Source organism: Octodon degus, unplaced genomic scaffold, assembly GCF_000260255.1.
Source record: "Octodon degus isolate 3935 unplaced genomic scaffold, OctDeg1.0 scaffold00197, whole genome shotgun sequence".
Classification (NCBI taxonomy): Eukaryota; Metazoa; Chordata; class Mammalia; order Rodentia; family Octodontidae; genus Octodon; species Octodon degus.
The window spans coordinates 1188566-1205236 of record NW_004524773.1 but is presented as its reverse complement, the minus strand read 5'-3'; the positions used below and the strand labels follow the sequence as shown (position 1 = coordinate 1205236).

At 50.9% G+C, this 16671-nt stretch overlaps 2 protein-coding genes across 13 annotated transcripts in view; one reads left to right on the top strand and one right to left on the bottom strand.

Moving 5' to 3' along the window:
* Hif3a (hypoxia inducible factor 3 alpha subunit) overlaps positions 1–15617 on the top strand; it is a 28467-nt gene extending 12850 nt beyond the window's left edge. For 3 of the 12 annotated variants that reach the window (XM_004644396.2, XM_023704540.1, XM_023704546.1), the window contains 7 exons: positions 2289–2407; positions 3195–3385; positions 4525–4629; positions 7555–7826; positions 9082–9193; positions 10768–10849; positions 13225–15617. In XM_004644396.2, the coding sequence (XP_004644453.1) occupies positions 2289–2407; positions 3195–3385; positions 4525–4629; positions 7555–7826; positions 9082–9193; positions 10768–10849; positions 13225–13322 (979 nt within the window). In that variant the 3' untranslated portion in view covers positions 13323–15617. Of the gene's footprint in view, positions 1–2288; positions 2408–3194; positions 3386–4524; positions 4630–7554; positions 7827–9081; positions 9194–9262; positions 10850–11369; positions 11870–13221 lie in introns of those variants that run through there. The other 9 variants (XM_023704538.1, XM_023704539.1, XM_023704541.1 and 6 more) reach the window with 8 other exon arrangements.
* LOC111813538 overlaps positions 1–16671 on the bottom strand; it is a 37532-nt gene that overhangs the window by 13313 nt on the left and 7548 nt on the right. Inside the window, exon 2 of the mRNA XM_023704547.1 lies at positions 2018–2101. Coding sequence (XP_023560315.1) covers positions 2018–2049 — 32 coding nt within the window. The 5' untranslated portion in view covers positions 2050–2101. The remainder of the gene's footprint in view (positions 1–2017; positions 2102–16671) is intronic.

Here is a 16671-nt window from a genome sequence, read left to right as displayed (position 1 = left end):
TACTGCTGAATCTCTTGTGCCTAGCACAATGCCTCATACACAGTAGTTGCTCAGTAAAAAAACAAAAACAGAAACACTAGTATACACATACTCTCCACCACCTGCCTGGCCAGTACTGTGCACTTTGCATATATTAACAACTTCCTGGGAAAGTGGTACTGTTGTTGTTCCCCCTTGACAGAATAGGAAACTGAACGGCCGGGGAGACAGCTCAGTAGAATAAGCACTTGTCTGGCAAGCACAAGGGCCTGAGTTCAATCTCCAGTTCTGCACAAAAAAAAAAAAAAAAAAAAGGAGGAAATTGAAATCCAGAGAGGTTCAGCCACATGTTCAAGGTCACACAGCTTGTAAGTATCAGAGGTGGCATTTGGAGCCAGGCCATTGGCTATGAACACGAGCCACCCCCCATGGGACCTTGTGACTACAGGTGCCTGTGGTGTGAACGAGAGTGAGCACAGTGTGGTGAACGTGCATGTATGTGTACAGCGTGTATGCATGCCTGTGCCTGCTTGCAGCTGGATGTATACCAGTGTTCCTCTTTCTGTCTGTTCATCCCGGTACGGGCAAACATGCCACTGTGCAGGCTGCAACTGTCAGGAAGACTGGGTAGCTTTGGCGTAGCCTCAATTGGGATGTTTCCAGGCTCTGATGGATTTAGTAATGGGGAAGAAGACCAGGCCACCTTCTGCCTTGTAGGGTGTTATGCTAATGAGATACAGATGCGAGCACGGTCCTCAGCTCCATGATCTAATTCTTCAAAAACTACTGTGCCCAATAGGACTGGCAAGATAGCTCAGTGGACTAAGCTCCTGCTTAGGCAAGCACAAGAGCCAGGGTTCAATCCCCGGCACCTCATGCTGTGCTGGCCCCACCCCCTTGGTGCACTGAGCCGGCCCCTGAGAACAGGAGTGGTGGTGCATGCCTGTAATCCCAGTGCTGGGGAGGCTGAAAATAGGAGGATCACTATGAGTCCAAGCTGTGCAGTGAAACCCTGTATCAAATACATTTAAAAAAATTTTTTTTTGAAGAAGCTACTGTGTCCTGACAGCATGCACAGTGTCTCCGCAGCTGGAGACCATGAGCCCGGAGACGTGGGGACATAGGAAGGATGGATTTAGAAACCTGTTCCCTTCAGCTTGAAAAATGTCTATGAATAGAAGCTTCCTAAATAAACACTTATTCACAAAAATGTAGCCCTATGAATTCTTCTTATTTGGTAACATAGTGAAGAATATATATGTCTTTCATCAATGACGTATGTAGCAGATGTTTAGAAGTAAATTATCATGACTAGTTAGTGCTCAGGGCCTTCACTCACTCATCCCAGTTCTCCCCCACTCTGACCCTGCAGTTCACTCCCGTGTCTCTCAGTGCTTGGGATCCAGCCCCGGTCTCCCTTCCCTCTTCCCAGCTGGCACCAGATGCCAACTCTTTTTTCCCCTTCCTTCCGCAAAAGCAGCTTGGGAACTGACAAACTTAACTGTCATTTGTTCTAAGTTTACTCTTTTTTGTTACTTTGAGACAGGGTTTCACTGCATAGCCCAGGCTGGCCTCCGACTCCTGATCCTCCTGGCTCAGCCTCCCAAGTGCTGGGGTCACAGGCCTGTGCCACCACACCCTCTTTTACTGTCTTTGGAATACTATTACAGGTTAAATTCTTTATCTGAAAAAAAAAAGGCATGTTTTAAGAGTTTGGATTTTGGCATATTTGCTTATATATAATGAGTTTTCATGGGGGACTCACATCTAAACACAAAATTCCTTATGGCTGGGCATGGTGGCACAGACCTGTAATCCTAGCACTCGGAGGCTGAGGTAGGAGGATCGCTGCGAGTTCAAGGCCAGCCTGTGCTGCAAAGTGAGTTCAAAGCCAGCCTGAACTGCACAGTGAAACCCTGTCTCAGAAAGACAAAAAAAAAAAAAGAAAAAAAAATCCCTTTGTTTCATGCACACCTTATACACATAGCATGAAAGTCATTGTAGACAACTGTTAAGTAATTCTGTGTATGAAACAAACCTGTCACTGGATGGAACTTTCCACAGTGGCATCACGTTGGTCCTCCAAAGGTTTCAGATTTTGGATTTCCAAGTTATCTCAACCTATATAATAACAAGCAGTGAACAAAAGTCACCTCCTGACAGGCTAACATTGTTGCAGGTTATTTTCTGCAGTACCCCCTCCAGCCTCTGAGGCGACTGTATTCTCTACTAGGACCTGGCTGGCAGGGGCTGTCTGGGCTGGCAGGGAGGACCCTGACTCTTACCCCTCTTTCTACCTTGTACCGCAGCCGGGTGGAAGAGACCGGAGTGGTGCTGTCCCTGGAGCAAACTGAGCAACACTCGCGCAGACCCTCTCAGCGTGGCACCTCCTCTCAGAAGGATGCCCCGAGACCTGGGGACAGGCTTGGTATGGAGCAGGGCTGCTGTGTCCCCCCGACCCTTGGAGGAAGCCTGAGCGTCTCGATATGGCTCACGAAGCCCTGGAGGACCCGACTCCTGCCTCCTTTTGCTTGTCACTCACTCTTGAACCCATGCGAGCTCTCTCCGAGCTCTTGGGACACACCAGCCAGAGTCCTGCTGGCCTCAGGGCCTTTGCACATGCCCAGAATGCTCTTCTCTCCCTCCCACCATCCCCTTTCCTCTACATCTATGGGATGATTGCTTCAGTCTCCTCTCATCCTCTGCTCTGAGTCCTGCTATGGCTCCCTGTGGCTCACACCGCACTGCTTTTTGGCTTCCAATAATCTTGACCCTCAGAAGTGGCCCCTTTCTCCCTCTTCCATCTTCCTTCCCACCATCCGGTCTCGCCTTCTCCAGGCTGTTGCTGGCCGCTTATACTTGTGGGTGTAAGGTGCAATTGCTGATACCCTTTCCTTTTGGAGCTCAGAGCTGGCTATTTTGACCTCTGGGGAACTTCACATGTCCTTGGGGCTTGGGCCAGTTTTGTTTTCTTTCTTACCACATGAACCCCCCAGAGCTGAAGAGCTGAGTGTAATTTTAGGCCCTGGAGCTCTCCTCCTGGATCCTTCAGGGCCTCCCCACAATCTGGCAATGAAAGTTTGCACTTAGTGGGGTCCCTTCTCTCCATCCCAAAGAACAGCAGCTGTCCTAACTGGTGGTGTTCCCTGGCCTTAGTATGGGGGGGTCTGGTCTGCAGGTCTGGATGGTCACTGTGTGTCCTTGACATCCTGCAGATGCTCCAGGTCCCCGGATCTTGGCCTTCTTGTACCCCCCCACCCTGAGCGAGGCCACCCTGGCTGCTGACCCCCGCCGCTTCTGTAGCCCAGACCTCCGCCGCCTCCTGGCACCCATCCTGGATGGGGCTGTAGGAACCACTACCCCCAGCACACCACAAGCCGCCCAGCGCCCACAGAGTCCTGTCCCGGTAAGCAGGCCCAGGCCCAGGGCTTGAGCCCTGTTGCTCTCTGTGCCTCAGTTTCTCTATCTGCTGAACGGGAAGGTTGGGAAGAGATGGGGCCAGAGTTTGTTTAAGACGCGGATTCTAGATTCTTCAACTGTGAGATTCTAGAGTCCAGTCCCAATCTGGGTTGGGAATCCCCAGAATGTTTTAACTCATGCCTTAATGTACTGAGTCCTGGGTTCAAATCCTGAATCTGCTCCTTACCAGCTCTGTGATGCTGGGCAAGTGACTCCTTGAGGCCTTAGTGAGCTCACTGGTACGAGAACAAGGAGCCACATCACTGGTCCCTGGGAGGGCAACATGAGAACATTCACAGGAAGGGACTGGGGAGATAGCTCAGTAGAATAAGTCCTTGCCTGGCAAGCATGAGGGCCCGAGTTCAATCTCCGGTTCCGCAAAAAAAAGAAAAAAAAAAAAAAAAAGAAAGAAAAGAAAAGAACATTCACAGGAAAGAAGGATGGGTCTGGCATTCACAGCTCTACAGCAGACTTTATCAGCAGCCCTTTCTTTTTTAATTTTTTTGAGACAGGATCTTGCTATGTAGCCCAGACTGGACTCCAATGCATAGCAATCCTTCTGCCTCTGCCTCCCAAGTGCTGGGATTAGGGCACGCGCCCCCATACCCAGTTTAGTGGCAACCCTTTCTACCACAGTGTGGATGGATAGTCGACTTGTTGACCTCTGTGGGCTCCGTTACCTGCTACTCATTGTCCTCATCTCTGTCTTCTACTCCAAGAAAATACCTTGCACTGGAGAAAGACAATTGACTTTTGGCCTCACCCTGCATCCCAGGAAAGTCTATAGACTCTGGACCCCAAAAATTTTAACCTCAGAGGGCCTGAATGTCTTAAGATTCAGGTTTTAGTCTTTTTTACTTTCCTACTCTGTCCTGTTGCTCAGCATGTACCCAGGTGCTCTGACCCATGTACACTGCAGGCTAGCCACCCCAGCACACCACAGGCTGCCCTGCATTTCCTGTTGGACCCCCTGGTGCCCCAGTAATCTTGACATTTGAACCTCACTTCAACCCTGAGCTCCAGAATGTCTCACTGTTGACACTTCCCAGTCTGATGAGTTCCCTGTCTCTGCTCTGTTCCCCGCAGGCTGATCTCCCAGAGGAACTGCTCGTAGGTGTAGAGCACACACACAGGCTCTGTGCTGCGGGGAAGAACCCGGAGTCTGAGGACAGCGACCTAGACATAGCTCAGGTGCAGGCTGATGTGGAAAATAGTCTACTCTATGCTCTGGGGACTGACATCAGGCTTTAGGCGGGCTGGTGGTGTAGCTAAAGGGATGAATAGATGAATGGATGAATGGGTGGGTGGGTGGGTGGGTGGATGAATCACTGTATTTATTACATGGATGGTGGTAGGTGGATAGATGAGGTTTAGGCAGATGCTTGGCTGGCTGGCTGAATGGATGGCTATGTGAATGGATACTTGGGTAGACAGACCATTGGTTGGTTGGCTGGATGAACAAGGATGTTAGGAGGGACAGTTGATCAAGTACGTATGCTAAGGTGACAGAGGCAAGAGGTATCAGTTACATATTGCTACATAACAAATTGCCCAAAACTTACTACCTTCAAACTGACATTTATTGTGTCACGTGATTTCTGAATCAGGAGCTGGGAAGCAGCTTCGTTGGGTGTCATTTTGTTTTGGTTTGGCTTTTGTGGTGTTGGTTATGGAACCAGGGCCTTGTACTGCCTTCCTCCTTCCTCCTGTGTAGCGTTAGGGGCCTGGCCCTAGCTCAGTTCTTTAAGTGGCTGTTTCAGCAAAGCTTTCAGCCTCAGGCTGCTGTAGTTCGATCCCCTCCTGTGTAGCGCTGAGCTACAGGCCCAGCCCTGGCTGGGTAGGCTTGCTCAGGGTCTCTTAGCTTGAAGTTCCCCTCTCAGTTTCCCTGTGTTGCAAGACTTGCTTCCACACAAAAAAAGAACTGGGCGAGGTTATAATCTTGTAGACCACCATCCACATCTGCAGTCCTCCGCTAACCAAAATGCCATTTAAGTTGCAAGCAGCTGTCACTGAACTATAGGAAAAGAGTACGAATCAGAGTAACTATGGAAGAAAGGCAGCAGGTAGCTCCTGGAACTGGAAAGGTTCCGCGTGGAAAGTGTTTGCGTCCCTGGAGACACATTACCCTCCTGGGGATCTGGGATCCAGAAACGCCCAGGGCCTGGCGAGCAGGGCTTTGAGGTTTTGTTCCCTGCGCACGGATAGCTAAGCTATTGGATGTGTATTGAATTATCTTTTCATGGCAAGCCCACCTTTCCTGATTGATTTACCTTTCTTTCTTTTCTTTTCTTTTCTTTTCTTTTCTTTCTTTCTTAGTTGAGGTCATCCAGAGTCTTGTGACCTTTCCAGGGTTTCATCCCTTTTAAAAATGTTTTTATTAGTACGTTTCCAATGCATAAGGTTGACATTCATTTTAGGCAGCAGTATGTGTGCAGAGCTTAGCACATCTTAATTCGTTTTAAAATCCTCCCAACCCCCTCTCTCAATCCCCTTCCATTTGCAAAGGCTCTCTCTCTCTCTTCGTTTCCTATCAGACTGATTTCATGGGACTCAAAGCCTCAGCCCTTGAATCACGATTGGTCTTCCTGGCACGGCAGCTCCCGCCCCAAATCACCTCATTAGCATAAACCATCCTGAGTCACTCTAATGGCCTAAGTTATCAAGTGTGGTTCAAGGAGTGGATGATTAATAGCAAAGACATTGATGTCACTTGGGAAATTCCAAGAGCTTCAAGGTTACCTCTGAGGAGTTAGGACAAAGGCAAGAGTTCTTTGGGGAAAAGTTAATTCATTCTTTACCTCACAGAGAGGTTGCCAACTCAGTCTTCAAACCCTAGCTCCTTTGCGAGTGTGTGTGTGTGTGTGTGTGTGTGTGTGTGTGTGTGTGTGTTACTAACGATTGAATCTAAAGCCTTTACACTCCACATCCTCAGCCTGTCTTCTGTTATTTTAAGACAGGGACTTAGTAAGTCACTAAATTGCCCAGGCTGGACTTGAACTTGTGATCCTCCTTTCTCAGCTTCCCAGAGTGCTAGGATTAGAGGATGCAGGACTACCCCCAGGCCATTTCTTCCTTTAGTTTCTCTCTCCTCTTCCTTTTAGCCCAGGTCTCAAGAGGGAATCAGGCAGGGGCTGGAAACTTTCGACACTCTGGTTAGAAATCTCAGCTTGAGCACCTAGTTCGCTGGTTCCCTTTTCTCCTTTCCGCCAAAGTAGAGGCAGCAGTGTTGCTAAACTTGCCACGCCATGCGCGGGGAACGCTCCAGGTCTCGTACCGCACGCTCACTGCCTCCCAGCCTCCCTGGTGCCATGTTTCAGATTCTCACCAATCCTTATTAGCTCGGGCCATTTAGGATTTCTTTAACATGCACAAATGAGTCCTTCAGCCCTGCCCAGTTCCAGTCACTCCTTGATATTTTTAGCACACTGCCACTCTCACTGGCAAAAATCTTGTATTTATTTCTAGATAATCAGTTATCCCAGAACTTAGCAGGTTAAAGTAGCAAGCATTTGTAAGACCTCATGTAACTCCTGAGGCTCAGGGGTCCAAGAGCCATGAAGGTGGCCAGAGAGAGTGAGGGAAGGAGGGAGTCAGTGTGGAGTTTCTCACGAGTCTCAGTCATCAAAAGGCTCGTGGGCTGGGGAGATAGCTCAGTAGAGTAAGTGCTTCCCAGGCAAGCGCAAGGGCCTGAGTTCAATCCCCAGTTCCACCAAAAAAAAAAGGCTCGGCTAGGACTGGAGGATCCACTCCCAAGGTTGCTCACTGGGCTGTTGGAGAAAGGTCTCAGGTCCCTGTGGACCCCTCCACAGACTTGCTTCCCCTAACCCCAGCTGTGGGATGTGGGGGACTGCGTGTTTTATAGCCTAAAGCAGAAGTCACACAAAATCACCTCCTGTCGTTCCCCAGGTCAGTGTTGGTCACAGTGCCATGGGCTACACCATGGTGTGGATCCAGGAAGCTAGCTTGCTCCTTAGACCTATTTTATAGATGAGGAGACTGAAGCTCAGACTCTGGGCCTCAGGCATGTGATTCAGAATCAAAGTGGAACTGAGACCCCACCCAGGCCACCTAGGGCCTGAGCTCCTGCCCTAAGTCCGCCCTGCCCACTCTCCACAGGGTGCCGACACTTTGGATTTGGAGATGCTGGCCCCCTACATCTCCATGGATGATGACTTCCAGCTCAGCTCCAGTGAGCAGCTGCCCAGGGCCTACCAAGGTCCTCCAGGGACTGTGCCCCGGCCCCGCGCACAGAGCTTCCATGGCCTGTCGCCCCCGACCCCTGAGCCTGCTCTGCTGCCCCGATGGGGGAGTGACCCTCGACTGAGCTGCTCCAGCCCTTCCAGAGGGGACCCTTCAGCATCCTCCACCACTGCTGGGGCTCGGAAAAGGTGAGCGACAGTAGAAGGGGGGCATTAATGGGGCCTAAAGGTCTCCAGCACAGGCCTGGTCTGTCCTCACCTCCCGGCCTTTTGGAGCCCCCTCTGCTGCTCTGGTTTTTCATCTAAACCCCACTGCATCCAGGGATCAACCCTGAGGGACATACTGCTATCTGACTTAGGGGCAGTTTTTGCAATAATGAAGACATGGCTAGGCACGATGGCACACACTTGTTATCCTCTCTACTCGGAAGACCAAGACAGGAGCACCGCAAGTTTCAGGCCAGCCTAGGCAATTTAATGAGACCTTCTCTCTTGTCTCAAAAGAAAACTGAAAAAAGATGGGGCTGGAAGTATAGCTCAGTCATAGAACGCTGTTCTGGGCCCAATCCCCAGTACTATAATAACAGTGATAATAACAAAAAAAATAAAAAGGGCTTGGGTATAGCTCAGTGGTACAGCACTTGCCTGGCACATGTGAGGCCCCAGCTCTGGAAAAGAAGACACTGCCACGGTCTCTGAGAAAGTACCACTACGCTTCCTAATACCTTGGAGAACCTACTGAAAGCTGTGGACTCTTTCTAATGTACTCGCACCCACAGACACAGGCACAGATGCTGTTTGCATATAATTTAGGAACAGCCAGTGTCCTCCTTCCTAAGCTTTTGCTCTCTGAAGTGCAGCCATGTACCTGTTTAGTCTCCGGGAGAGGTCACTTTTCGGTCTCGCAACGCTCCCAGCTTGGGGACGGTTACACACTGGGTGCCTAATAAACACACTAATAAGTACACAAGGGCAGGAAATGATGAACGTAGTGAGTAGGCAGACAGAGGGACAGGTGGGTGGATGGAAGTATGGATGGTGAGTGGGTGGAAGGACAGGTGGAAGGATGGACCACTGGATGGATGGGTAGCAGCATGGAATAGCAACTGAATGGGTGAGTACATGAATGAATGGATGGAAAGATGAGTGAATAGATGGCTCGGTGGTTAGGGAGGGAGCGGGCAGATATATAAATGAAAGGAGAGATGGATGGGAGGTTGGCTGGGTAGTGGATCAGCTGGTAGATGAGCGAGATCTAGATTGGTGGGTAGGTGGATGAATGTGTGGGTGGATAGACGGATGGACGAATGGGGTGGTGGGCACACGCGTGAAGAGTTTGCAGGCGCTTGGGAGCATGCATGGGTGCTCATCGCTGCTGCCCCTGCTGCCCACACCTGCCCGGTCCTCTCTGTCACGTCTGAGAGTCCTGCCTGTCATTCTCCAGGGCCCTGGCCCAGAGCTCAGAGGACGAGGGGGTTGAGCTGCTGGGCGTGAAACCCCCCAAACGGTCCCCCAGCCTAGAACCTGAAAACTTCCTGCTGCCTCCCGTCAGCCTGGTATGTCTGGGGATTGGAGGGATGTTCCGGCCCTCAGAACCTAGCAGGCTTAAACTTCTTGTTCTATAGATGGGGAAGCCAGAGAGGGCCAGGGGCTGGCTGAAGGTCATACAGAAGATTAACGGTCCAGCTGAAGTCAGGACCTTGGTCTTCTAGTTCTGCTAATGGGTATGAAAAGGCTTTGCCAATGTGTGATAAATGCCAAGAAGAGCCATCAAAGAAGGTAAAGGGAGCAGCGCAGATGGCGGGTACCAGTAGGAATCTTCCCTGTCCACATGGGACCCCTCCCATGGGACCCCCCTCCAAAATAGGCTTGGTCATGGGCATCTAGTAGAGTCGAGAGTTTTAAACAGGAGAGTCAGGCTGACGTGGGTTCGAGTCCCAGGTCTGCCACTTTAGGCTGCTGGTGTCAACCCTGAGTCTCAGAAGCTAAATCTGGCAAGTGGGAAAGCTGTGTCTCACAGGACTGCCATGAGGGTTACATGGTATCCGGCCATGGCTAATACTCAGTGAGATGCCATTTAATGGTGTTGGAAAACATGGTTGCCTAGCATGCAGTAGCTCCAGTACCTTAAAAAAAGAAAAAGTAGAGCCCTCTGGTCTCTTTGCCTCATGTAACCATCCATTCTGCACAACAGCAAGCAGAATGCACTTTTTTTTTTTTTTAATACAGATACTTGAACTCAGGGCCTTGCACTTGCCAGGCAGATGCTGTGCCATTGAGCTACATCTGCAGCCCAGAATGTACTTTCTAAAAGCCAGCTTGGACTGTGTCGTCACACCAGTCGCCCTCTAGGTCCTCTCGTGGCTCCTTGGTGCCCACAGAAGGGTTTCCAGGCTTTTGAGTCTGATGAGTGCTGTTTGAACGCCAGGGGTGTGCTGGGAAATACCAATTCCTGGCATTTATTAAGTTCCTACTGTGTGCCAGATGCAGACTTTACATAGTGCCTTGCACGATGAACACACAGAATCCTCAGAAACACTCCTGAAATGTTATTACCAAGGTACACACCACACGAGGTTAAGCGGCTTTTATCAGCCAATCTGGACAGGAAGTAACACACTCAGATGGGGTGTTGAGGAGAATCGAGCAGCGGCACAGCTCACAAGGCTGTGGACAGGGTGCAGGGGCGGCCACAGGGCTGGTGGTGTGCCAGCGCTGGCCCTGTGGGAACCAGCACCACCCTCAGCCTGCAGGCGTGATGGGATGACCGTCGGTCCCAGAGAGAGGCTGAAGTGTTCTACACAGGGACAGAGTAGCCAGACACCCAGCAGGGAAGCAGCTGGGGAGGGAAAGTGTCCCCTGGCTACACCCACCCCACCTGCCGCTGGCCCCATCCACAGCACCCAGCAAAGTCCACAGCCAGGTTGTGTGGTGCTGTGGTCTGTGCACACAGTCAGCCTCCTGGGTATAGGAGAAACAAGGAAGAGGCTCTGGAGGAACACACAGATGACACGCTGGGACACTGACTTGCTCACAAGAGGCTGCTGTACTCCAACAGTGCCCTGCACTGACCACTGCACCATCTTGCTTCCTTGCATAGTAGTGATGGCAGATCTGTCTCTCTCCCCAGAGTTTCCTCCTGATGGGAGGCCAAACCCCAGGGATCCAGCAGGACCCACCCACCCACCTCCTGGACATGAATGAGCCTTTGGGTGAGTTGCAACCCAGACGTGCAACAGCTCTGGGCCCTGTCCCCAAGAGAGGTGCTGGATGGTGGAGGGGAAGATGGCACCATCCCGGGGGTGCGGGGGCTGCGCCACAGCACGAGGGTGACCTTGGTGGAACAGGCAGCCCCTGCCTCCTCTCCTGGGCTCTGGCGCAGGGTGGGACCCCGAGGAGGACAGAGATGTGAGGTGCCCTTTGGGGTTGGAGCCAGGCCCAGGTCTCTGGAGCCGGACTGAGCTGTGGGCATCCCAAGCTGCGAGGCTTTGTGTCCGTGTTTGCCTGCGCAGCCTCAGTTTCCCCCTCAATTCTTGGTTGGGACCCACTGCTTCTAGCTCTTAGCTGAAGGAGGTGTTGCAAGGCCCTGTGCAGATGCCATACCGGCAGAGTTTTCCCTATAAGGCCCGTGTCATGAAACATCTATACTTGTGGCCACGGTGGCGAGCTGGTCTGGCAGCTTCTCTCAGAACGTGGGACAAGCTGTTACGCTTGTGTTAGTATCATTTCCAGTGCAACTATCAAACTACCCAGTGCTCTAGCTGAAACCTCGTGGATCAGCTAGAGGGATCTCTCTAAAGCATCCATCTGCCCTGGCGCCCCTCTGCTCCAAACTCTTCCATGGCTTCCAAGTGTCCTTCAGAGAAAGATCCGCTTCCTCACTGTGGACTCGAGTTCCCATGGGCCCCGGCTGCTGCTCCATCTCAGATCACACAACCTGTGTCACTCTGTCTTCTGGTTTACTCTTTTCTTTATACACAGAGATATTTATGGAATGTGTGGGAAGTGCCAGGCATTGTCCTGGGCACCTGAGTTTCACAGAACCAAACATAGAAATCCCTGCCCTGGTGGGGCTAGTATTCCAGAAAGGAAAAAAAAAAAAAAAAAAAAAAAAAGACCATGGCAGAGAAACAAGCACAATGAAGGGTCCAAGAGAGCTGGATGTGCTGGCACATACCTGTAATCCCCATCTGCTTGCGAGGCTGAGGCAAGAGGGTTCCAGTTTGAAGCCAGCCTGGGAAATTTAACTAGATCAAAATAAAAATATAAAGGAGTAGGATTATACTTAGCTCAGCAGTAGAAATGATGGCTAGCATGTGTGAGACCCTGGGTTCCATCCCCAATAGTATTACAAAAATGAAAACAAACTCCCCCCCCAAAAAAAGCAAGAGCTGAAAATAAGTAGGGGAAGATTACGCATGCCAGGGAAAAAAGACAGTTCTGGGGTAGGGGGGGTTTCCGTTTTCAGCAGTAGGATCAGGGTTGGCCTCACAGAGAAGGTGACAGTCAGGCAAAGACAAAAGGAGTTATCATTGAAGAATTCTGGAGCAGACTGTTAAGAGACAGAGGGTCCGGCAGGTACCAAGGTACCAAGGTGCCCAGGTGGGGCTGTGTCTGTCTGGTATACGAAAATAAAAAGAATGGAAAAGGTGAGGGGCAGATGGCACAGGGCCCCTGGAGGGCGCTGTGTTGGCTTGAAGTTGCCTTTCTTGAGGCAGCTGCCACAGGGCCTTTGCATATCCCAGCTCTCAGCCAGGAATGCTTTTCTGTGTTCTTTGCCAAGTTCCAGTATCACTCCTCCCTTGGGACCCTCTGTTCCTTCCTAAACTCCCCGTCCATCATTACCCAGGCATCTGCATCCTTAGTTGACTACAGACTGTCTTCTACCTGGGGCTCTGACACCCATGAGGGCAGGGCTGTCTGGGCTGCACTGTACTGTGCGCACTCATGCCACCTGGGCAGCAGCTGGGCACAGCTGTGAATGAGGAGCTAGTACTGACTGAGCGCTTGCTGTGTGCCAAGTTACAAGCTAGGTCTTGTCTGGACGTGATCGCATCAGCCATCTGCTCTGGAATGTCAGCCCACAGGCAGGGAGTTTCTGCCCAGCTCCCAGGAGGTGCTCAGTAAGTGTGGGTGGGGCAGCTCCTCCTAAAGGTACCAGCTCACTCACCAATGTGCCCTGGCACTAGTTATGGTCAGAGAGCTTGTCCTGTGGGCTCACTGACTTCTCCCAGCAGCCCTAGAGGGAGGACTGTTATTAGCCCATTTTACAGGTGGGGACTGAGGCCCAAAGAGGTCAAGTCTCCTGTCCCAGGTTCCACAGAGCAATACCTGGATTCAAATTGGGTGTGTGTGGCGGGGGAGGGGGGAAGAGACCCAGAGCCTCACACATGCTAAACTAATGTTCTGCCACTGAATTGTACCCCAAGCCCCTGAATACAGGTTCTTAACCACAGCCGTCCTTGCTCAAGGTTTTGCCGCCATGGAATCAGGCAGGCCTGCCTCCCTCCCTGCTTTCTAGCTCCAGGAGGGGAGATGGGGTAGAGGGGCTCATCCTCCAAGATTTACCTTTCATCTCTCTCAGAAGGCCTGGGCCCCTCGCTGCTCTCTCTCTACCCAGATGAGGATGCTGTCCAGCCCAGGAGCCACTTCCTACCGGCCACAGGCTTGGCCCAGGCCCACTGAGCTCACGCCTTTCCTGCCTTCCTGCTCCCACCCACAGAGGACCTCAGCCACACTCCACACCGGCCACGACGCACGGAGTAGGCCTCACCAGGGTGCCCCGCCAGCCTCAGGCCCACCTCAGTGCCCCTTCTGTCCACATCTATTCAGGGGATCTTTGGGGTGGCCTCAGCTCAGTGACCTCTGGGAGGGGGTCTCTGGCCCCCTCCTCCTGCTCTCAGGACTTCTTTGGGGTTCTCCACACGTGGTTACCTCACTCTTCCTTTCTCTTGGCTTTATTTTGGGGACCTAGGGGTAGCGGGCTGGGGTCTCAGCTGTGTTTCTGGGCTCTGGAGAGCATGGATAACCACAATCTTATTTCTTTCTGTCCCTCTTCTATTATTGCTTTTGTGTTATGGCTTTTAATGACTATGAGATGCTGAGGACCCATAAGACTGTAGGACTCTGGTCCTCAGGTGTCCATGGGGGCAGGTTCCGAGACAGACCTCACCCTCCAGCGACTTCTGAGTGGGAGTCTCCCACACTGCCCCAGTTCTCTCTGTCCCTTCCACTCTGGACTTCCTACTGCCTCCAGCCTCACCTGGAATATGACTTCCTTCGTGGTCTTCCTGTTTTAGGGGTTGCCTCCAACTGCCTTTGCTTCCAGACCATAGAGCCTAGACCTTGGTTGGTTCTAGAACACACAAGCTCTGGCCTCACTTGAGCAACCTCTGACCTTTCCTGCTGCTCGACTGTACAGCCTCCGACACGGTCTAGTGCAGACTTCACATCCATCAGAACCCTCTCATTCCAGATCTTGAGATCTTCAGCGCTTTCTCATCTGAGATCTTAAAACCTCTGAGCCTGCTTGTTTTCAAACATTCTGAGTTCCAAAGATTGCTGTGAGCTACACAACCTCTAACTGCCTCTTGCTCTAGAGCCTTGGACCACCAGGTTCTGTTGGTCCTGGAGCTCATTCTGTAACTCCTTCTGGTTCTAGACTTCCACAGCTTGGAGCTTCCGCTTGGCTCCAGGCTTTCTGACCTGTAGGACATCTTGGTTCCAAATTCAGACCTCTTAATTTCTAAACCATTTTGACTCCAAACCACAGGGTGCCTAAGCTCATTCCTCCTCAACGCTCTGCACTCATTAAAGAGAAGTAAAATAAGCCTTGTATCTCTGCCTTGTAATCAGTTCTTCCAGAGCCAGAGAGCACATGCTGTTTCTTAGGTTCAGGCCCTCACGGCCTCCACCATGCACCAGTTCTAAACTACCCAATCTCTAGACCTTGCACCCTCCAAGATCCTCTGACCCAGAGCTCATGATCTGCTACTTCTCTGCTTCTAGTACTCAGCCACAAAAGTTATGACTCTAGACCTCACCCTGGAAGTTCCCTAGGATGGATACCTTAGTTTCCAAATCGCCAAGATCCCAATGTTGCCACCCCAGATTAGCCTAGATCTAGGGCTCAGTCTTCAAACTTCTTCTGATTACACACTGTCTTATACATTTTATGGTTTTAAACCTTACCCCAGTTCTTCTGATTCCTGGGTCTTGTGACTTCAAAATCTTCCTGGTTCTGCAGTCTTCCTCTTATCATCCTATAAATGTCTCTGGTGCTAGAGTTTTAATTCCAAATGCTTCTGATTCTACCATCTAGACTTTGTCCTGTAGATCCCTTTGGTACCAACTCCTGTAAAGCCTGACATCACAATTCCATACCTTCCTTACTCCATTATGGGCTTCCCACCCCAGCTAAACTGGTCCCAGTTCTTGCCCTTGGTCTTAAGTCTTCCAATTCCAGATGCCACACCCCCAGGCCCTTGCTTATGAACTTCCCATCTCTTATTCCTAAGATCTCTGTCCTAGAAACCCCCCGACTTCCCACCCCAGCCCTGCAGTCTTCCATTTATCTTGACTTTAGCCAGTGTCTAGGCTAAATCAATCAACTTCTCCAGCAGTATAGGCACAGGTACAGCCCTACCTGCCTATCTTGGGGTAGGGGGAGATAGGCGAGGCCTTCCACTCTCTACCATCAGCTATATCCTCCTAACCCTCAGCTGCCCTCCATGATGGTGCTACTCTTGTCTAAAATGGGAAAACCAACCACCCTTTCACCCCCTCTTTGGGAGGCACCACTCACTGTTTTGTCAGGGGGTGGCCTGTCCAGATTGGTGCTATGAGGGGAAGGGTCTGATTCCTCTGGGGGGTGACATGGGCCTTCATCAGGGGGAACTGTGCTAAGGAAGGGGCCCAGCCATGCTGGCTCTGAAACCCACTAATGTCCCCCCAAATCACCATAAAGACCTTGCCTTGGTAGGCACCAGAGCTCAGTGTGTTGACTCATCTGTGGGGCCACTCAGGGTGGGGTGCTCTGGCTGGCCGTGATACTGATTTTGTGCGTGTTGCATCTGTGTTTCTGTGAGGGCATGTGCAGTGTGTGTCTGGTGCTGTCATCCTGTGTATGCGTGCAGATCTTTGTGACATACTTCTGTGAACCTGTGCTGGGAAGTTATAATTCCTCCTGTGTGGGAGTTAGCGTCTGGGGGAATGACTGGGGTAAGTGAGTGTGTGTGTGTGTGTGTGTGTGTGTGTGTAAGGTTACTTGGGTGGGAGGCGTCGTGATTTTCTTGTCTTTGTGATGTGATGCTATGTATGCATGCGACCATTGGACACATGAATTTCAAGAACTGATGTGTAACTCTGTGACATGATCCTCTGTACTCAAATGAGTTTGTGTGCAAGAGATTGAACGTCTACAGATTCTTGCATGGGAGGATGTGTCCGTTCAGTCACATCTCTGTGTATGTCACCCTCATACCTCTCTCCTGTGTTCCACACAGGAATCTTCACAAGGGAAGAAAACCCACTCTTAAGCTTTCCTACTTGCTGGCTCTTCTGCCTTAAAAACCTGTGCCCCCCCCCCCATATCCTACTCATACTTGAAATTTTGCTTAAGACACTCTGTTTGGAAAGCCTTCCCTATCTGCCTCAGTTGGATGAGGTCCCATAACTCTCTGAAGCTCCCCTACCCCATTACAGCACCAAGCAAACCATTATAACCCCACTTTACAGAGGATAAAACAGGCTCAGAGAGGGTTATCACTTGTCCAAGGTCACAGAGCCTGGGTGTGAGGAGCTGAGTTGAATTCAAGTTCTTTAGACCAGGTCTCCCTCCCCTTGAGCCCCCCCAAAGAAAACAAACAAGGAGAAAAGTTCACTAACCCAGAGGGTGGCTTCCGGCACAGAGTCAACAGAGTAGGAATAAGAGCACAAGAGTTGAGTGAGAGATTCAACTCCTGCCTCTGTCATTTCCTTTCTTTCTTTCTTTTTCTTTTTTTTTTTTTTTTGTCATTTCCTTTCTTGTGACTTC